The following is a 22,815-nucleotide window of genomic DNA, read 5'->3' on the forward strand; positions in this document are numbered from 1 at the left end:
GCATTCTTCATATTCTAATGCTGCATCATTGATTAACTCTAAGTTCTTATCTGATTCAAATCATTTTTAAACCTATTTGCAATGTAAAATTTATAGCATTAATTAGATAATATTCTAAAATTCACTAACAAAATTATATACAGAGATATCAAGGTATATAAACAGCTAAATTAAAATTATAAATCAAAATGAATTAAATCTACCTTTCAAACTTAAGTAATATTTGAACAAACAATGTGTAATGCATCTCCAACAGCATGATAAATTTATTTGCTAAAAACATGGTTGTTTGGCAAGTGACACTAAGCACAAACAAAAATTTATTTGGGAGATTCTGAACTCAGTTTTATTATATTCTGCACATCACTTGATTTTATATACTTAAAAAGGCTAACAGATATCACTTATAAAATTGATATTTTACTATTGTATCACCATTGTTAGAAATAACTCAGAACATTTAATTCTAATATTTATTAATGTATATTCAACTTCATTCAAATCCAGAAAAGATCTGAAAAATCTACAAGGTTTATTTCATCCTCCAAAGTTATATTTTATCTTGATACCAACAGATACTACATGTTTTAAAAGTAACAACAGTACATGATATGGGGATAAATTTAAACAGACTTTTACCAATGTGGGTAGAACTGATAACATCTTATAAGCAAACAAAAGGATCTCTAACTCCCCTGGCTCATGTTTCCATGTGGGAATACATACATCTCCTGGAGGCACTTTAGTTTGTCGAACTGTACTGATACCATTTATGTGACATAAAATCAGCCTAAAAGGTCATGACTAGCATTTATTTTAGTAAAGTAGAATAGAAAATATTAGAGTGCATTACTGTAGTATAAGCAATGTTTCAAGAAACTTGTTTTATGTGTATGTATATATAAAATGTATTTTTTATCATGGATAACTGTCAAGCAGTTTGAAAACCACTGTGCTAGTGACCTCCCTCTATTAGTATAATACATTCCTCTCCAAGGGAAAGACAGTGATTTGTCTAATTTAGACTAGAAAAAAAGAAATTAGTACCCACACGTGTCCATCTCTGCTGCTCTTTCTTTCAACAGTTTATTCTCAGGACATGTATGTTCTCTACAGAACCAGGTTTTGCAAGTGGCCTACTTCTGTGGAGGAAGTCCATGGTTTTCCAACATTGTCTATGACTCTGTGAGAGTATATTTGGGGGTTGTATATGCATTAATAGGCCCATTTGGCTTCGGAGTCCATTCTGCAATCTGCTTTGTCATTTTATCTAATGAGATCCTGTGCCCCATCTCTAATTTGGTTCTAAATTCAAAGTATGAACAGGCTGAAACCCACAGTAGAACATGGTTACATTTTTATTTCTGAATATTTTTATATTAAAGCTTATCAGCCATTTAAAAAGAAAAAGAAAAAATCTCAATAAGGCATTGTTAACGCACTTAATAATGTAATTTTCCAAACTCGCCAAAAGAATGGATTGCAAAATGTACTCCTAGATTACTGAATGATGTAATCTGGAGTGTAGAGGTATCAGTCCTAATCCAGCTAAACACTGGAGCATATCTACCAAAAAATGACAATTTCAATTTTTAAGTAGTTGATCCAAAGCCATTTTCTCTCACAATAATTAAACCTCAAGTCTAGTGTTTTATTAACTCCTACTTCATGACAATAAAACCATATCATCTATAGAAATATGCTCCTGAGGAGAAGGGGTGGATTAAGGAATACATGTGTCTAGTTCATCCAAAAGTGAATCAAGTACTTAAGTTTTTAAAAAAAAAGACAGAGAAGCTAGAATACACCCTTGTTTACCCAACTTAATATGATCATGTGAGTCAGCACAAGACCATTCCCATTAAGCTTGCTTCTACTGTAAATATAAAATCGACTTTTAAAAAGTAAGCCATATAGAAATGGAAGGGTACTTTGCTCCTCTTACTTGTGTGACTCCTTCTATTGACATAAATATCACTAATTCAACCTAAGAACGCGAAACTGTCTCAGCACTGAAGGTAGCATATGACTAAACCACCACAGTATTTCCAACTGATGTACCAGACTACCTGATAAAAACCACTTGCCAGGGCTTCCCTGGTGGCCTGGTGGTTAAGAATCCGCCTGCCAATGCAGGGAACACAGGTTCAATCCCTGGTCCTGGAAGATCCCACATGCCGCAGAGCAACTAAGCCCGTGCGCCACAACTACTGAGCCTGCGCTCTAGAGCCCGCGAGCCACAACTACTGAAGCCCACATGCCTAGAGCCCGTGCTCCGCAACAAGAGAAGCCACTGCAGTGAGAACCCTGTGCTTCTCAAAGTCAACGAAGAGTAGCCCCCGCTCACCACAACTAGAGAAAGCCCACGCGCAGCAACAAAGACCCAACGCAGCCAAAAATAAATAAATAATATAAATAAATTAAAAAAAAAAAAACCACTTGCCCAAGGCAGCTGAATTAATTATGCTTATTCTAATTTTGCAAAGGAAAGTACACCATCCCTGCGTATTCCAGCAAAAAGAGCAGCTGAAGAAGCAGCGGCTGCTGCAGCATAGCAGTGGCCAAGTTAACCTACGGTTACATCGAGGACGCACACCGAAAATTCAATGAAGTAGTTTCCATTCAAGTTACATAAAATGAGGGATCCATACCGGGTCCTAAGTAAAAGTTAAACCAGCATCTCTAATCTCACAGCTCAACAAATTTAATAGGAAAATACTTTGGACAGAGGTCTCAAAAGAATGTTCCTGCTTAAAATTTGTTAACATTGTTTCCTTCCACAAAGACACTTTTTCTCTCCCGCAGACTTCCAGTTACTACACTTACAGTAATTTACCTGAAAAGAGAAATACCCACTCTAATTTTGCAATCATAAATACTTCAAGAATTAACTTGTTATTTTTGTCTGTTGACCTATGGAAAGTAGTATAGAAACTTACATATTAGGCAAAGATGTTCTACAGACCTTATTCTATGGACTGCTGAAATGAAACCAAATTTCACAGCTAATAATAAATGTGTTCAACCATAATGTAAAGACTAAACGGCACTATAAATATGCCAGGATAGTATATTTGGGATAGCCCTGGTAGCTGTTCCTACAAGTTATTGATCACAGCCCTCTCTTTACATCTCCCCAAATGGTAACCCAGAGCCAATGACTGAAAACCTTCAAGGAAACCCTATCTTAATCTGATTTCTTTTCAAAGGTACATTAAAATATCTGAGATTTTCTTCAGCAAAAAAATATACAGGAAGACAGTGGGTGAAGAGCATAAATGAAGAAAGATTGGCCATGAGTTGAAAATCACTGAAGCTGGGTAGCAGGTACATGATAAACCACTGCACTGTTCTGCCTATATTTGTATGTATTTTTTAACATCCATAATAAATTTTAAGTGTTATTTAAATAAGCAAGCTCCTGGCTTCCCACAGAAAACAGGTATTAAAATAAATTTATTTATTATCAAAACAACAAGAAATAACAAGTGTTGGTAGAATGTAGAGAAAAGGGAACCCTTGTGCAATGCTGGTGGGAATGTAAATTGGTACAGCTACTGTGGTAAACAGTACAGAGGTCTTTCAAAAAGTTGAAAATACAATACCACATAATCCATCAATTCTCCTTCTGAGTATGTATCTGAAGGAAACAAAAACACTAACTCAAAAAGATATCTGCTCCCCTGTGTTCACTGCAGCATTATTTACAAAAGCCAAGATATGGAAGCAACCTAAGTATCCATCAATGGATGAATGGATAAAGAAAATGAGAGGCATACACACACACACACACACACACACACACACACACACACACACACCATGGAATATTACTCAGTCATTAAAAAAAGAGAAGGAAATCTTGCCATCTGCAACAACATGAATGAATGTGAGGGCATTATGCTAAGTGAAACTGACAGACAACAAACACCATATGATCTCACTTAAAAAAACAAAAAACAAAAAAGACAGATACAGAGAACAGACTGGTTCATTATATATTATATATCACTATTTCACTGCACAAAGTTAAGAGGTAAGAAAATTAATCTTAGTAGTTATATTTAACAGTATATTCTGGAATATATGATAAATTATGGTAAACCTTTGATATCCAACCTTAACCTGAAAAACCAAGTTTGGCTTCAAAGCATCCAAAGAAATCTCTGCAGGGAAAGTACATCCTACTTAGTATCTGACAGCAGATGCCCTGACCCCCACCCAGAAAATCAAAAATTAGGTTAGCTCAGGAAGAATTATAATGACATCAGTAGTAGTGGTAGTGGGAGCTATAGTAGTAATAATGATAGTAGCATTAAAGGCCATCTCTTTCTGAGTACTCACACATACTAAGAAGCACTTCTCATAATTCATTTAATTTTCACAATAACCTTAAGAGGCAGGTAATTTAATATGCTCATTTTAGAAATCAAACTGAAATAAATGGAGCTGCCCCGTATTCTGTACCAAATAAGTGACAGAGCAGATGCAAGCCTAGGCCATTTGGCTCCGAAGGCCAAATTGCTCTTAATCTCCACGTGTACTTCCTTAACCACCATAACAGAAGCTAAAAGAAAGGTGAAGCAACCAGCCTTCTGTTCACTCTTCAAAACTATTCAGTAATCCCGTTAGTTATGCTTCTCATTCTCCTCTAAATATTCTCTAAGTTCTTTTCAACTCTTAGATCCAAAAATGGAAAGTGCTTCTCTCCTCATTGCCCTCCCCAATCCATCTCCATTACTTGTCTATTGGAAAAGTTAACAGAAGCTAAGAAGAAAAATTCTAAATAATTGCTACTTTTAAGAAGTAAAGTCTGCAGAAAGTTAATAAACTGAGCTTTGTGGACAGTAGTTAATATAATTAACAATTATTATCATTAATTTATTAAATATTATTATATAAATAATAATAACTACCCTTGACCAAACTGGTGATAATCAAAAGTATATTCAAATACTTATATAACCACAAACCATACAGTTTTAACAAAGATTAAGCATGCCTATTTCATTTTCAAAAATCTTGAATCATATAAAATAGATGTAAACGGCATTAGTAAATCTATTCATACTAAGAAGATATATTTTTTTAAATGCTTTATCTTATAAAGAAATGTGGGACAACTACATTGTATGAATAGACAGTTGGCAATAAAAAGCTTCACTTTCAAAAACTATGAGCACAGCTAGGTAGTTTCTGGTTTCTGAAGGTAGAATTTACTTGAAAGCAATGTAAATCACCAATTAGTTTATTATAAAAGCAGACAGAGAAACCTAAATAGGATGGTGAGAAACAGGCAAGGTCACATGTGAAAAATGTAAACAATAAAATTGCAAAGAATCTAAATGTTTTCTAAAGACCACTGCATTATAGATAAGTATGTTCGGGTTTTAAAAAATCTCTACTTTGTTATTAAGCTTTTACTACTCAAGACAATATTTAAAAAGTAAAGCCCACAAAAGCCCTTTGACAGGAGATAAAATACCAACATTTACTTGAGTGTTTTTATTTTATTCAACCTTGTTTTTTTATTTCTGCCTAGCTCTGAGAAATCAGTTCAAAGAAATTAATACATGGTCGAATTTATACTAACATTGATAAAACCTAAAATCTGTACATTTATTGAAAAATAAAGCAAGCATATGATGCCCAGTAAAGCATCAATGAACTAGAGTCCAATTAGATCCTAAAACTGTCTGCAGTGTTTAGCTTTTCTACCTTCCGACTATACACAAACACATATACCCAAACGCATACACAGAGAAGGAAAACAAACAAACCTAACACAAGAAAATAAGATCTTAAATGGAAAGAAGCCTCACATGTGAAACAGAATCCCATCCCATCCCTACAGGCTGTAGGAGCTGTAGCTGGTATGTGATTTATCAGTCTACTCAAATGAGAACCTAATCCTAAGTTGCAGAGTTAGTGTACTGGAGCCTGTGTCTGAAGTTTAAGCAGGACTTATAAACCTGAGATATAAACTGGCTGTGGCAAGAGGGAAGATTGGAAATGATTGGATCTCTTAGAATCTACACTGTGTTGCATTCTGAATCAAATACTGAAAATCTCTCATTTATAGCTGGCAAATAAACCAGAAATTTCTTGTTGTAACTATCAAAAAACAAAACAAAAAAATAAGATCTCATCACTATAAGCAAATTAAATCATGAATCAGGGTATATACTGTCCAGTCTCTCATACAGTTTTGTCCAATGAGGATACTGAGTTGCTAAGACACTTCAAGATCCTCAATAAAATCCTCAGCCCAGTTGTGATTAAAGCATTATACTTAACAACAAAACAGTGCCACAGATACAATGATTTACAACAAAGGCTTCAATAAAAGGTTAAACTTCAATTAGCCAGAACACTCAACAGCCAGAGTAAATTCCTCCATCTATTTTTTGAGCATTCCAATTAATGAGTTTTTTCCATGCTTTTGATGCCCTAATTTTTGGACAACGAAGGAAGAAAGCAACTGGATAAGACAGAGCAGCTCATGGGTATGAAGTTTATTCAAATATACTCTGAAGTATGTTTGCTCTCCAAAAAAAATTCACATTCTGCAAAATGGCAGGCTAAAAATAACAGGGCTAATGAGGAAAAGAGAGCTGGGACAAACCACTGAAAAAAAAAACTATACGGCTCTGTCACCAGAACACTGACAAAAACATTAATTGGTATCTGGGAAGGTAACTTGGGCTGACCAGGCAGGTAGCTTAATTTGGCTGAAAGCTGCCACGAGGACATAAAAACACGTCAAAATAAGACTAGGAGGGTCTCAACCAGTAAGATAAAAGTGCAGTTCCGAGCCAGCGCGGGTGCTAGTCAGGAGGCCATCCGCTGGTAGAGAGTCACACAAAAGCTGAGAGGTAGACCTCTCTGGGAAGGAAACCTCAGGTACAAGCATTCATATTAATGTTCTCCAGTTAGAGTGGAAAGTCTACAAGCTGGCAGTGCAGCAGCCAAGCTCAAGGCTACTTCCTTCCCCTACAAGTTGTAACACCAGCTCCCCCACCCCTGCCCTGCCTCCCCTCGCCTAGGAAAAGCATTCCACGTGAAGCAATGTAATTTTTGTGTTCAACTGACATAATTCTCTAGTTTCCAACATGTATGAGCAAATCCACATTAAAGAAACAAAAAGATCATGCTTTAAATAAGTTTGCAAAGTAAAGCTAGATATCCTTTTAGGCTCCATTTTCTTTTGATTATTTTTCTTCTGGAGTGTTTGCCCTTTTCTTTTTGAGTTACATGAGTTAGCCAATTGTCAAATGTGTAACATAAATTACAAAAGTTAGCCAATTGTCAAGTGTGTAATAAATTTTTTTTTCCAGTTTATCATTTGACTTTATGCTTGGGTTCATGGTTTCGGGGAACTTTTAATGGCTTAAATTTATATGTCAATGGATTCATCTTTTCTATGTCCTGAGATTAAAAAGCCTAGTTTACACATTACTTATTCCAGTGTTATAAATAAATTCAGACCTATTTTCTTCAAGTACATTTATGTTTTATTTTTTACATTTAAGTCTTTGATTTATCTGAAATTTTAGCATAATGTTTCAAGTAGAGATCCAGTCTGATTTTTCATCCACAAGTGGATAATATAGTTTTGTATTTCCATCTGTTTTTCCCCACTGAGTTGAACTGCTATCTTTATTATACAAAACCTCAAATATATTTACATTGACCCTCTTTTCTACTGCACTGATCTCAGTGGCTGGGGGCTATGACAGAGGATGTTTAAAATGGAAAAAACAGAGTAGAAACGCTAGAAACACTTTAACTGAAACAGTGCAGAGAGCAGTGCTGTTTAAATACTGCAACTTCCTAACATATTTAATATCTGATGATCCTCTCCCTCCCCCAAATCATCTTTTTCAGAAACTGTACCATGTGCATATATAAAATATTAAATTACAGTACCTGTCAAAAAGGAAGAAAAAATTCTTAAAAGAGGCTGTAATGAAAACTGAGGTGTTCTTTTGGAATCAAAGGCCCACAGGATTTCTCCTTCTGACATACACTTAGGTTGCTTTCTAATTTTATAATCAATAAGGAATACTAAAAAGAGTGGCCAAATAAACTACTATCTAAGATTGGCAATACTGTGATCTAAAGAAGCAACAGATCTGGATATTTGGATTTCAAAAGTTCAAAGACTGAATAACTAAATGTTACGCTGTAAGTTTTTCCAGAAATTCCAGTTTCCTTAATTACATAATCTCTATGTTCTATAAAACCTTATCTAGAGCTTAAAAATACCCATGTACTAATCATTAATTAATCTGCGTTCATTCCTATAGAAGTCTTATAAACATCTTTTTAAATGTATTTCTTGACTATAGTTTCATAAAATTATAATACATGAAATTAAAAGACTAGGTTTAGGTAAAGGAATGGAAACAGCAGGCCCTAAGTACTGTATCTTATAATTTTTTTAATAAATTTTCCAAGTACTTACTTATTAAACAATGTATGTTATGGGAGTAACGGGAATTGTCTGGGATGGTGAAGCTGCCATCACAGATAGCAACCTGACTCTCACCAAAAGGAAGAGTGAAGAAACAAAGTTTATACAGCAAACATCCCAGGGCCTGTAAAACAAAGCATGAATATCATCAGAGCTCAAGTATCAACTTAACCACAAGACAAAAAAAAAGTAGCCACAAACCAAAAACTAAATATGTTATTAAAAGAAATAAAAGCCTAATAATGTTTCTATACTGGATCAATCTTTTCACAAATTACAACTTAAACAAATTAATGCACTTAATTTTTAAAAAGGCATTTAACTGTATCATTACCATATTTTTCTATCACATCTGTGGCTAGCTGGCTGAATTAATGTTATCATGGAACTCTAGATCATGAATGATATAACTAAAATTAGAAGTGGCTGGTTCCCTTCGGGAGAAAAATTACACCTTTATTTCTTTCACAAGGAAAATATATATTTAGTACATAACTAGCCTATAACAACCAACGATGTAAGCACAAGGCTCTTCCGAGCAGATTTTTTTTTAAATTCACTGTAATATCTGTTTTAAAATCCTGGGATTCCAAGTACGAGTTAACCAGAACAGTTAAACTTAGCAGACAACCATCAATACTGATTATTCCCTGATTTTCACTGATTTCATGAGCACGTCATTATTTCAGAATATGTTATTCACTGAGCACATAATATAAAAATTAGTTCTCTACTTCTATATATAATCCTAGAATTTTAATTCTACATTACACTAGTCATATTTGTACCTGGGTAATCTATATAAAACTCAAAAAGGAAGGGCTCTGTCTGCTTCACTTGCATGGATTCATAGACATCAGAGCACCAATAAATCTACTTGCTGACAATGAAGACAAAACACCCTAAAACACAAATTGCACCTGGAAAAGTAGCACAGGAAATTTTTAGCTGAACTGCCAACAGCTCAAACCTGAGACACAGTAATAAAATGTGATTTTCTGCTCAAGAAATCATTATGCTGTCACAGGAAGTGTCACCTATAAGCCTTATGAGTGTAAGGGGTGACTCTAATTCTAAATTGATTATATAAAATTATCCAGTAGTAACTGTACAATTACATTAGCCATAACTGAAATTTGGCCTATCTAAAAATTAGCAAATCAGCTTTCCTTTGTTGGATTTTCTCCACACAGCAACTTAGCAAACCCAATTAACAAATACACTAGTTTTATAACTACTATGAAGATCACAATATACAGAAATACCTTTCTGAGTTCAACAATATTAACTTACAACACATTATTTTCAATACTATAACAGTCTTCCAATGAAAAAAGTTTGAAGACTCTAGAAATTTCAATATATTAGTTCAAAAACATTACTAGATTATTTACCATATGACTAACAAAACTATTAAGATTCTGAATAGAAATAACCAGTTCAATGTGGCTTTAAAAAAATTTACAATGCTTTTTTTCTATAAGGAAGATATTTTCAGCTTTTATGCAGCAAATTGAGCGTAAGTCTTCTTTAAAAGCACTAAAAAATATATTATTAATGGTGTAATATCTGCATTAAATTACACCTTTCTTCTGCCCAAATGATAGTTAGGCAAACTGCGTTTTAGCCAGTTTTATCTTGTCAATCAAACCTTTAGTAACGTGTCTTTTGTTGCGGGAGTTCCCAGATAACAATTTTAGATAGCAATGCCAGTGTACTTAAAAAACATAAATCTAAAATACTCTTGCTTTACAGAGTGTGAGCACAGTGAGGTGTCCTAATTTTTTTTCACACCAAAGGCATTTCCCTCTTTATCCATTTGATACAATGAGAACTGTTGAAGAAACAGGAGGGAACGAATGACTTTATTTTGAAGGCTGAGTATCACCATCTTTAATTTTCCTCATTAAAAGGTAACATGAAGCATCTCTCACTGAATTTCCTACTGGTCAATAAAATCAGCATCCTAGTTCTCAGGATAAAAATAACCTACAATGAAAACTTCAAAACAAAAATTTTTTCCCCAAAATATATATGCTAAATGAATACTTTAACCTCAATATCATAACCCTCTGAATCAGCAGCATTTTTTTTCTGGGTATTCTTGAATTCACACCTAAAATGTTGTAGCATTTCATCTGAGCTAAGACAAGCATTAAAATGGCATCATGGAAATTAAAACTCTGTCAAGCATATAAACACAGATTCTGTTTTCTGATTATTTTTCTGGCTTCTTTTTTATCTTTGAGTTATCTATTTGTCATCCCACAGCTATACCAAGTTATCCATTATAGAAATACTGTCCCATATACTAATCTGTAAATGGTATAAATTTTAAACTTATCACTGACAATTTAGTATGCTGCCTGGCATGCATTCGAAGCCTGGTGAAAAATGAAAACAACAAAAAAAGATTCCCTCCTTTTTGTTAAGATATTGGGTAGCAATCACCTTCTTAGATACTTTTTTTTTTTAAATCAAACCTTGATGATTTCAAAACAGCAGTCAAGCTATAATGTCTGTTGTTTCCTCTGCTGTTGAAATACGCTTTTAGGTAATGTGGATTTCAACATCAGTCACAAAATTAGGCCAGAAAAGACTTCCACAATTACCTCCTCTAATTAATACCTTCGTCTTATAAATTAAGATCCAACTGAATTTGCTTTCTACATTATACTGCAAGCCATTTACTATAAACCATTTAATGAGTCAAATGTTAATGCTGAGAAGAGCGAATGGAATTTGAGTCATACAAGCTGGTGATCTGTAAGCAGTATCAAGTTACCTAAATCAAACTTATTCACGGTTTGATTAAATTAGGTATACGGTCAAAAATTCAACTACCACAAGATTTAAGAACCATCGGTGAAAAAGTGTATATTACGTAGACAGAGGAAAACCAATCATAGATAGATACTCTTTTTTTTATTATCTTGCAAGAATACTTGGTATCCCAACCCCTATAAGAGAAGGCCAGGAGAGGGGCACCAAGAAGATACTCATTTGGGTTCACATGTTACACTCGACTACTTTCTAAACATTATGTTTTAAAACAAAATAAATGACTTTTCTTGGAAATTCTAGAACTACTTCCAAAGGAGTATTTTTCCTCCATCCCTAACATAGCCACTAGTGGTAGATATGGTTAAATACCTGTTAAATTTAAATGAATTCACATCTAAAATAGAGTTTCCTGCTAGTTTATTAAATATAGCCCAAACACATTTTACTTCTGAAATAAGTTCTAAAGAAGTGTGGGCACTCTAACGTAAAGTTCAACTCTATAGAAACATGATATATCTCAATAATTCAATCCACATATAGATGCTAAATGATAAAGAACCTCAATATATACATGTTAGTCAACGGTATGTTTATAATTTTTAAAAAGTTTTACTCATGTTAGTTTCCACTAAAAAGATCCTAAAATACTCCAGAAAATTATAAACAATATTACGTAAGAATTATGTCCAGCTTTTCCATACTGTGATCAACCAAAATTGCACTCAAATCAAAAAAAAATGTTAACAATCATATATAATTTAAATTCTAAAAAATACTGTGGTAAAAAGTTACATTATATGGAAATCCTTTATTTGCCTTTTTATACCTAAGCTTTCCATCTCAGGATCAAGAAGATAATATGTGCTAATATTTTTCTTCTGAAGAAGAAGCTTTACTGTCCACCACTCTCTGCTACTTATTAGGAAATACCTTGCGGAGGACAGGGGGAAAATAATCAGATTTTGTTAATTTGGTTAGTGAAAATGTCAGCCTTTCTTGGCCTTACCCAGATATCAGCCTTGGTGGTGATAGGTTTCCCTCCATAAAGGTTGATCATTTCAGGGGCTCTGTATGACAGAGTTGTATACCTGGCAGTAAATAAGTAAAATGGAGTGGAGATATAAAAAAAAAGACAGATACTACATTGTTTCTACATAAAATACTACGAAAAACTTTTAGGTTCGATAACATTATAAAGAAATAATACTATTTTAAAAGCTCATTAAAAGTCCATCAAGGATTAAACAATACAAAGCATCTATACACATTTTTATTCAACAAGTGCAATTGCATCTATAATGATAAAAACAATTTTTAATTGAAAAATTTTAAATAAAGGTGACGTATGGGAAACGTAGTTTTCCTTGAATTTCTTCTATGAAATAATATAATTTGACTATGAAAATATCCTTATCAAAATATTTTAGTCTATTAATTTAAAAGTAAAGCTTCCACCTTCTCAAAAAATTAATTTCTATGTTTATTAAGCAGCTTGTTTTTATGGACTCTAACATAATTCCTTGCACACAGTAGTAAATCTCCTTTAGGTTTGTTTTTATAATTGTTGCTTTAAAAGTAATCTCGTTGCCATAATTAACTATTATTAATTACACTAATTAAGTACAATTCTAAAACTGACTGTCAGCATAAGCAATTTGGAATTAAAAGATACTGTGAATAAATATTTACCAGTATAAAAACTCCAAATCCATTATGAACAGAATAAAGTAGTGCTCAATGAACAGAATAAAGTGGTGCAGAAATTATTAGAATATCAAAGGAATTCCTATATTATGGCATAATTTAAGATTCATTTTCAGTGTTTATATGTTTCATTTTACAGAGTATCTTAAAGCTCAATATTCTACCATCTTACTTTTTCCAAATTACCCTGACTGGGTGATACATTCTGATGATACTACTACAGAGGAGTGATCTAAGAAACCAGAATATAAACTACATGAGGACGGGACTTTATTTTTTTTGTTTACTGCTATACTGTAGCACCATCAACAGTGTCCACTACATCGTAGGCCCTAAATAATTACCTGTTAACTGAATAAATGGTTAGATCATTAACTCCTCAACTGAGCCACAAAGCACAAGAACCCATGAGCTTATTACATTCATCACTAGTGTACAATTCTGCTGAACCTTAACTATACTTCAGATCTTAGCAGCAAGAAATGAAATTTCTAGCAAGTCAAAGATGCTTGAGCAGAATTCTGCAGCTGTCACTATACATCACAACCCAATCTTTTTAAATTATATGTATATACAAATATCCACAAGAAGCTAATTCAATAATTCATTGTTCTGTTTCTTCAGGACATTTATATGTTTACTAAGGAGTTTGTTTTTATGGAGTCTAACATAATCATCATAGGCTGTTTCCTGAGTAGAAATATGTAAGTCTAGAAAACCATAGTTTTATACAAATGGTCCAGAGTAAGATCAGCTCTACTTGAGCTATCTCAAAATATATGTTGCAGTTCAAATGAAAGCTCCTAGGCAGCCTTAAACAATTGAGAATTTGTCAGGAAGTGAAGAAAAGCAACTTAGAAAAGGCAGCTACTTAGAAATTTCTATTCTGACAGATCTTTCTGCATTCTGTATCATTTTATTAAGATAACCTAAGATTTACAAGCAGTACTATTTTCTAAAACTAGAAAACAGAAAAGTCAGGGAAAGTTCCTTATAATAGTACTCTAGCAACCATGGAAAGTACAAGATTAAGAAAACGTAAGGCAGATACGAGTTACATTTCTACCAGAAAGTTTTCCAATACAATATTATAAAGTAACAAGTTTTCCACATAGTTTTCAATGCATTAATAGATCAATCTTCTTAATATTAAATATGAAGTAAAAGTTTAATGTTTTCAAATAATTTAATTTTTTCCTAAGAAGTACAAATCCTCAGTATCGATAAAAACAGATGTTTAACTGAATTCAGCAATAACTTCAAACTCCCTTTAATGATTCCACTAATTACTATAGCTTATTTAACAAATTTCTTGATAAATTTGTTTACAATGCAGATGAAAATTTTGTTTCCATTGTAAAATGTATTTCCTATTGAACTAGATGAGACATAAACTAATCAATGTCTATGGCACAGAAATATCTTAAAGAAATCTATTAATGGAATACCTAAAATTTATATTAGCAGAGCTGGTCACAGACTCAAGTTAACTAAAATTCCCATGAGGCAAAGCACAATAAAGATAACACTTACTTTTTAATTTCTTCTTCTACTATATTAACTCCATCTTTCTGAGGATTAAGAAATTTATTTGTGGCACTGCCAAAGTCACAAAGTACATAGTTTCCACCATCATTCAACAAAATATTTTCCACCTTCAGAAAAGAAAAGCAATTATTAGTAGTATTTTCAAGGTGAAAATTATCTTTTTATAACAATGTTTTAACACAATAAACACTGATATGTATATATATACAGAGAGAGAGAGAGATAGGTAGAGACAGAGAGAGAGAGAGAGAGAGAGAGAGAGGATACCTCAAATTGTGAGAAAGGACAAATGATTCAGAACAAAAATATACTTTACTTTATCTACTGCTTCTCTCACTAAGAACAGAGAAGTGCTTCTCCCATCCCAGGATGATTTTTGCAAGAGCCAAGGAACCCTAAGTCCTCTCAAAAACTGCTTCTATGGAAGAGAAGAACTAGTGGCAGTCAGAGTCTATACTACACCTCCATTTTTCTCCTTTTCTGACACTTAGCTTACCTATAGAAAGGAAACAAAAACCATTACAATTCTACCTCTGATTGACTCCTAATTCCATTTTTATCTAAAATACTACACTGAAAAACACAGATTTGACTTTATGCCTTAACTTAGAGATCAGAGTTGTAGTAACTTAAATAAAAATTATGTGCACAGTTTCTAAAACAGGAGAATGTGGGTTCACAGCCCAGCTCTGCTACTTATTAGCATATGTACCCTTGGACAACTTGCTTAGCCACTCTTGTGCTTTAGTCTCCTCATCTATGAAATGGGGAAAATAATAATATCTATTACATGGGATTGTTGTAAAAACTGAAAGAATTAAAACATGTAAAGGGCTTAGAACAGTGACTGAAATAAGGTAAACACACAATAAATGATACTATTATTAATATTTTTACACAATATTTTTTATTTTTATGATACAGTTTTAAATGAGTAATTCAATTTCTCTCAACTCTACCAAAATACTCACATTACAGTTTCTTTACAATTTTTCTTCTATATTTCATTTTACTCTACTTTTAAAAATATTCAATATTTGTACAAAATAAAGATTTATACAAGAAATCAACTTAAAAAAAAGAAACTTACTTAAAACAAACACAGGATTGCATAAATTTACACATGCAAAAAGAACCAAGTATATGAAATATGGTCTATATAAAATTATGCAGTTCAATGTCTTTTTTGTTTTAAAATCAAGAAGACTCAGCTGAAAACATCAACTTTACATTTAAAAAGTTAATGAGCTATAACAGTGCAAAAAAATCAGACCGAATTATTGGGGAAAATGTAAAAGTTGCATATTCAAGAGAACTGAAATGAACTATACTGGTTATCGAAATTAAGGGACAGAGGTCCGCAGTCAAGTATTTCAATCTTGCCTTGACTTCTATCCTTTCAGTACAGGTTTCCCTAGATGATGCTTTCATGGTTAACAACCTATATTCTAAGTGACATCTTCTATTCTCTTGTATCTTAAGAGCATTTTATTATCACTTTTCATAAATTTTGTATAATAAGTCAGAATTAGGATTCATTCATTCATTAAATACTTATTGAGACCCTGCTATGTGCCAGGCACTGTTCTAAATGCTTGGATACATCAGTACACAAGAGAAAAATCCCTGCCCACAGGAAGTTTACAGTGTAGTGGGAGAGGACAGAAAATAACCAACAGACATAATACATAAGCAAATTTTATAGTATCTGAGAAAGTGACAAGTGATAATAAAAGGTAGAACAAGTAGAGTATGGAAAGGTTAGGTTGTAGTTATAAATAAGGTGGTGTAAGGACAGGACTCACTGAGAAAGTGACTCTGAGCAGATTTGAAGTGGGGGAAAGATTAGCCATGGGATATCTGGGCATAAAGCATTTCAGGAAGAGGAATTTTTGTAATCTTAGTGTTTGTAGGTATCAAAGAGGACACCTATGCTTCTAAACAATATGTGTAATGATAGCTCAAGCAATATGATACCAGGAATGTCCAATCCCCTTTGGGCACTTTTTCCAATTTAACAAGTGGGTACCATATACAAGAGGTCAGATTCCACGAAAATGTAAGACAAAGTGACCTTAGAGTGACAATCATCACCAAATTATAGTAAATTATCTAAAACTACAGTAAATTATAAATAAATGAGTAAAGAGACCCATTTACGGCCACCTCCAATATCTCTGGAAAACACCCTGATGCTTAAAATGAATTATAAGAAATAGGAGGAGTGCTGAACTGGGAAGAATAGTGTGGAGGGATAGCCAACCTGTGTCAGTGATGTTCATATTTTTGTTCATATGACACCTTTTAAAGAAGCCTGCTCTGTAAAACAGAAGCAAAGTAGGGAGCACAAAATCCACCTCTACAGCCGTGCTAGCAACCCTCAGGGTCATGAAAAGCACAATTTCAATTTTATCGTCAGTCTTTATATGGCCTCAGGACATGTAGCTGGGGACAGAGAGACCAATCTCAGTGCTAGTAATAAAAACTGGTTTATATGAAGACAGTCCAAGAACATTTTTAACTCCAAAGTTTAAAAGGCATTAATCCATAAGTAGACTAAAGTTCATACCTTCAGATCCCGGTGAATTATTGGAGTCTTACACTGATGCAACCTTGCAACAGCTTCACAGGTATCACAGAATATCTGTAACACTTCTGGTTCTGTAAAACCTGTCTGCAGCTTCTTATTCATCTGATTCACTACCTGCCCAGCTAACCAAAAAAGTAATTTTGAGAAGACATATTTTTAATAAATGAAGACTACCACAAACAAAGAGATTAAGAAATGTCTATGGTCTCAGGTAATGGGGAATTGGCTTTTTTTATAATTTTCATGTAAGGATGCTTATTATACCATATTGTGTTGATTCAATGACATACATTTTTTTTCATATTTTACATCTCTGAAATGAGAACATCTTAAAATAAGTGACGTTCTGCTAATGCTATTGGCCATATTTTAACATCTCCAAATTCAGAGTGTACCTTGTAATTGATGGCATCACAGATTTGAAGAAATGGTTATTCTTTATGGTTATAATTTATAGTCTAAAGGCAGAGATAAACACTAAACAATCACACAAGTATTTATCATAATTACGTACAATAAGGATAAAATGAGAGAAACCCAAATTTAAATTAGTGAAGGAGGATGGGGAGAAGAAAATGCCAGAGAAGGCCTAAGGAAGTGATTATTTATGTTGAGACTGAAGGTTAATCAGGAATTAACCTGGCAGAGATCTGGGAGAACACACTAGTGATAGCAAGTGACATATATAAAAGGCCTCTAGTTTGGGAAAGAGCTTAATGATTTTGAATAACTTCAAGAGAACCACTGTGGGTATGGTCTAGAAAGCAGAGAAGAGAGTAAAGTCAGATGATACTGACAAGACAAACAAATCAAGATTTTATCTTGAGATTTTTATCTTGAGAACCAAGGAAACTTCCTGATCTGACCTTTTAAAAGATCTCCTTGATTGAGGGATGGAGGAATCACAAGAGTGGAAAAAGAGAGATGGGTTAAGGGGCTAATGCTCTAAACCAGGTTAAGAGATAGTGGGCAGAGTAACTTACTAAAATCAAATAGCCACAACAATGAGCCCCGAGAGGATTATTAAATATTACAATGTATTATAATAATTGATAATCTAATAATGACAATTCTTAATTACTAAGAGAAAGTTTACTATCATTATATTTTAAGAATGCAAGTAAATACATGACTCATTCACAGCATTCTAACAGAAATCAAGTTTGGAAATTTGAAAAGGCAAGCTTATGTTAACTTGAAACTTTCCTGTAACAAGTGTGAATAAATGAATGTCTGCTACTGTGTAATCTGTAAGAAGGTGCATACACACCTGTTCCTTCTATTATTACTGCCTAAACAGCATACTCATATATATTTTCTGAAATAGGTGTTTTTTCTTAGAACTTTAAAGCAGCGGGGAAAAAAAACATTTATTTTACCTATCAATCCTCAACTTTCAGAAAACTCAGGTCCATTTGGTTGTAATTTGTTCAAAGTGTCTCATATAAGATTGAGGCACTTGACTAGGCAGCAATTTCCTCCATCCTCTTGTTTGTCAGGCACCCTGACTCATTTTATCCAAAAATTAAACAGTAAGAAAAGTGTTTTATTGGTGTTCATTCACATTCTTGAAACATCTTTTCACAGCTAAAGAAATCATAACCTTGAACTCATTCTATCTTTTCCACACTTTCAATGTTGTAATGAGTAGAATAAACTTTAAACAAAAGTCAATCTTCTTTCTTCCCTTCAGAGATCTTTGGGCTAGAAGGCTTGAATCACAAAATCCAGTCCCCAAAAAAAGCTAAAAAGCTCTATTTGATCTGCATTTCAAATGTAGAAACAAACAAAATTTCATTATTCAAAATCAAAGTCTTCTGAAAATTAAAGTAAAATTATTCTAATGAAAAATTTAAAAATCAGATTCAGAAAGCAAACAATGTATACTGAAGGTCTTTTAAAATAAGGTGCATGTAACTCCCAAATCTTTACATATTTTTCAAACAGTTATCATCTAAACAAGAACTTTTATACTCTGTCCAATTTCATCATTAAAATTTAAAAAGTCAACATTTTTCTAGCCTCAACAATCTTCATCTCTCTGAGATTACACTTATTACCACTGAATTTAAAATGCTATACCATCCCATTTAAATTTTGATATGACTTTTTTTAACAAGATACTTAATTTTATCTGCAGTAGACTGCACCATTGGCTCCCAAATACTCACTTGCCTAAAAACTGAAGCTCATGTAGCTCCCCTTTTAAAATGTCTTCTGGATGACAATTAAACTCATCCAGGATTATAATTATGCTCAATTCAATTATTTTTAAAAAGTTACAAGTAGCCAAGCTACAAGTAGCTATTAGTCAACTCTCATCCAGCTAAGAATTGGCACCTTAAATGCTAGAATTCAGGAAAGTAGGATAAAGAAAATCAGTATCGTCTCCTTAAAGAGATCACAATGCTTTACAGTAGAGAAGATGATATATAAATAAGGAAAAACAATCAAGAAAATATCTAATTTTTTACATTATATATGGAAATAAGTTACAAACATATCACAATAGATATTATAATATTGATTCATTTCATTTTCCTCTGTCCTTCCCCCTTCTTACAAGACTGGAGTAAATGAGACCACATTTTCTCCATTATCATCACCAACCTCCTTCTCCTCCAACCTTCAGGAAGTGACAAGAGTTCCTGGTACCATAATTAACAATCATAACTGTCTTAAGAGAATTTCTATATAAACCAGGGCTCCCTAGAATCCAAACTGTCAGATACAGTCTGATGGGGGAGGGAGGAAAGCAAGTTTGCAGGAAATGGATTAATTGCCCCCATTACACCCATTAAAGTAAAAAAAAAAAAAAAAATTTCAGGGACTTTAAAAATTATTATTATAATTCTTAAGGCATACTATACAAGCAAATATTTCTTTGAAAACACCACATTATATCCAAATAAAATGTGGTTTTCTATCTTCTGATGTTTTCAAAAGACCACATAATGTAAGTTTATAAAAATTATAGATCAAAATGCATCCTTGAAATTTTTTACATCTAATACGTTCAAAGATAACATGGTAGCGTGCTGGAAAAAAATCTTCCAACACTAATATGGACACAGTATGCTCTTCTTGGTTGGATTATAGAAGAAATGTATAGGGAACAGGAAAGGTGACTGTTCTTTATGTTTTAGATTTTCTGTTTAAAACCCAACAGCATTTTTCTAATTGTCCATTAAAATATGCTCATATCATCACTGCATCAACTATGAGTAGGTTTTAAATACTTTTTAACAGCACTCCTTATTTAGACAAATAATTAAAGCTGAGATTGCAATGAATGCCCAGAATTAGATGACAGCTGCCCTGGGAGAAACCAAGACACCTACTAACCCATTTTTATGGGCAAATTTTTTTAGCATAAAACAACTGCAGAAAAATACTTACCTCGACAATATTCCATTAAGATAAGCACTTCCCATACATTATCACTAATTGAATTAACAGTACAGTCCAAATAACCCACGATATTTTTGTGACCAGACAGCTCTTTCTGTAAAAAATAAACAAAATTTTAAAAACTGGCAAACATATATTTTAAAGGTCTATCATTAACAATGATTTCAAGTCTAAATTGATATATTTAAAGAATTTCAAAAAGTAAGATTGAGGTGTAAGTATGGAATCTGACACATTTCAAAAAGGTTTCTACAGTTTCAATGGAAAGTTTATTTACATGTGACTGTCATTTCCTAACAAGCAAATAGTTAATGAATACTTATTTTAAATTCATTGGGGAAGAAAGAGATGGTTCATTCAAAAGTAACAGTTTCCAGGGCTTCCCTGGTGGCACAGTTGTTAAGAATCTGCCTGCCAATGCAGGGGACACGGGTTTGAGCCCTGGTCCAAGAAGATCCCACACGCCGCAGAGCAACTAAGCCCGTGCACCACAACTACTGAGCCTGATCTCTAGAGCCCGTGAGCCACAACTACTGAGCCCAAGTGCCATAACTACTGAAGCCCATGTGCCTAGAGCCCGTGCTCCGCAACAAGAGAAGCAGCTGCAATGAGAAGCCTGCGCACTGCAACGAAGAGTAGCCCCCGCTCTCAGCAACTAGAGAAAAGCCCGCACACAGTAACAAAGACCCAATGCAGCCAAAAATAAATAAATTTTTAAAAAAAAAGTAACAGTTTCCAAAAGTGAGTGTACAAGATAGTCCTTTGGGACTCCAGAATAAAATATCAGAACTTTTACTTATTTTTATCTTAAAAAGATAAAGAAATTAAGCTCTAACATTTATGAACTAACAATTACACTCTCGTTTGTTTGTTTTGTCTGCAACATATTGCAATTTATGTCCACCTAGTCAAGTGAATTTATGAATGTATGTACTTTTAACTAAATAACCTAAAAAAATAAACAAATAGCTAAAAAGGATTTTTGTAAAGAAACCATAAAGATAACACTAATATTACAAGTACAAGAAAATAAGAAGAACACAGCAAATCTGACACTTTTGCTCCTAGTACAAGACAATCATCAACATTTATAAGGTTAAAAATCATAATGATCTAAATAAGGTCTGTCTGTAAATTAAAAACTCTTACCAAGAATACTGTTTAAAATAATTTACATCCACTATCATTAAAATAAACCTAGTTTTAAGTGTGTAATATAATTTGAGATATTAGCTAATGGCAGCTGAACATGTGAATAATTCATAAATAAACATAAATAGTGAAGGATTAGTCATCAAAAAACAGTTGGAAGACAACTGCTCACCTCCACAAAATATCTTATTTAAAAGCATAGGATCTGAGTTTTGCTGAGGTTGATGATGACTATATTTTATATATCTGAAAATTATACAAATTCTATTGAAAGGAAGAATTACAGTACAATACCATATCTGGGCTCAAGTTAGAAAACTTAGTCTAAGATTCCCTATTATCTCAGAGTAAATCTTTTCACCCTTTTGACTAATAGCCTTACCTGAAAAAAAGCAAGTCTCAAAGCCTAATCAACTCTAGTCTAGCTAAGGGATAGGGACAATAAAGGCAGAATTCTGATAAGTCATACTGTACAAACGTGCCTATCTTCAAACAAAAAGGATCAAAATATGTGTGTTGATAAAGATGTTGATACAAAATAAGAAAATCTCCCTCTTAGCAGTTGGGGAGGCTTGACAGTAACAAGCGTTTACAAGGAAGTGGAAAAACTAGAACCCTCCTAACACTGCTGGTGTGAACAGAAAATGGTTCAACTGCTGTGGAATTAATGGTTCCTTAAAAAGTTAAATGTGGAATTACCATATGACCCAGCAATTCCACTCTTAGATACATACCCAAAAGAACTGAAAATAAACAATACATATGTACACATATTCATAGCAACACTACTCACAATAACCAAAAGGTAGAAATAGCCCAAATGTCTATCCATGTTTTTTTTAAAAAGTCCATCAATAGATGAACACATAAACAAATTTTGATACATATATAGTATATATAATAGAATATTATTCACTCATAAAAAGGAATGAAGTGCTGATAAGTGCTACAATGTGGATGAACCTTAAAAATATGGTAAGTGAAAGAAGCCAGACACAAAAGGTCATATACTGCTTGATTCCATGTATATGAAATATCCAGAATAGGTAAATCCATCGAGACATAACATAGACGGGTGGTTGCCAGGGCCTGGAACAAGAGTGGAATGGGGAGCAACTGCTTCATGGGCAGGGGTTTCCTTTTGGAGTGA

At 33.3% G+C, this 22,815-nt stretch overlaps 1 protein-coding gene across 4 annotated transcripts in view; it reads right to left on the reverse strand.

Moving 5' to 3' along the window:
* Positions 1 to 22,815, reverse strand: part of BMP2K (BMP2 inducible kinase) — a 125,272-nt gene that overhangs the window by 44,521 nt on the left and 57,936 nt on the right. For 3 of the 4 annotated variants that reach the window (XM_036852013.1, XM_036852014.1, XM_036852015.1), the window contains 5 exons: positions 20,502 to 20,607; positions 17,082 to 17,224; positions 14,498 to 14,619; positions 12,267 to 12,348; positions 8,468 to 8,600 (listed from right to left, as the gene is read on the reverse strand). In XM_036852013.1, the coding sequence (XP_036707908.1) occupies positions 8,468 to 8,600; positions 12,267 to 12,348; positions 14,498 to 14,619; positions 17,082 to 17,224; positions 20,502 to 20,607 (586 nt within the window). Of the gene's footprint in view, positions 1 to 8,467; positions 8,601 to 12,266; positions 12,349 to 14,497; positions 14,620 to 17,081; positions 17,225 to 18,481; positions 18,807 to 20,501; positions 20,608 to 22,815 lie in introns of those variants that run through there. The other variant, XM_036852016.1, reaches the window with a different exon arrangement.

The sequence above is a fragment of the Balaenoptera musculus genome, chromosome 5, assembly GCF_009873245.2.
Source record: "Balaenoptera musculus isolate JJ_BM4_2016_0621 chromosome 5, mBalMus1.pri.v3, whole genome shotgun sequence".
NCBI lineage: Eukaryota > Metazoa > Chordata > Mammalia > Artiodactyla > Balaenopteridae > Balaenoptera > Balaenoptera musculus.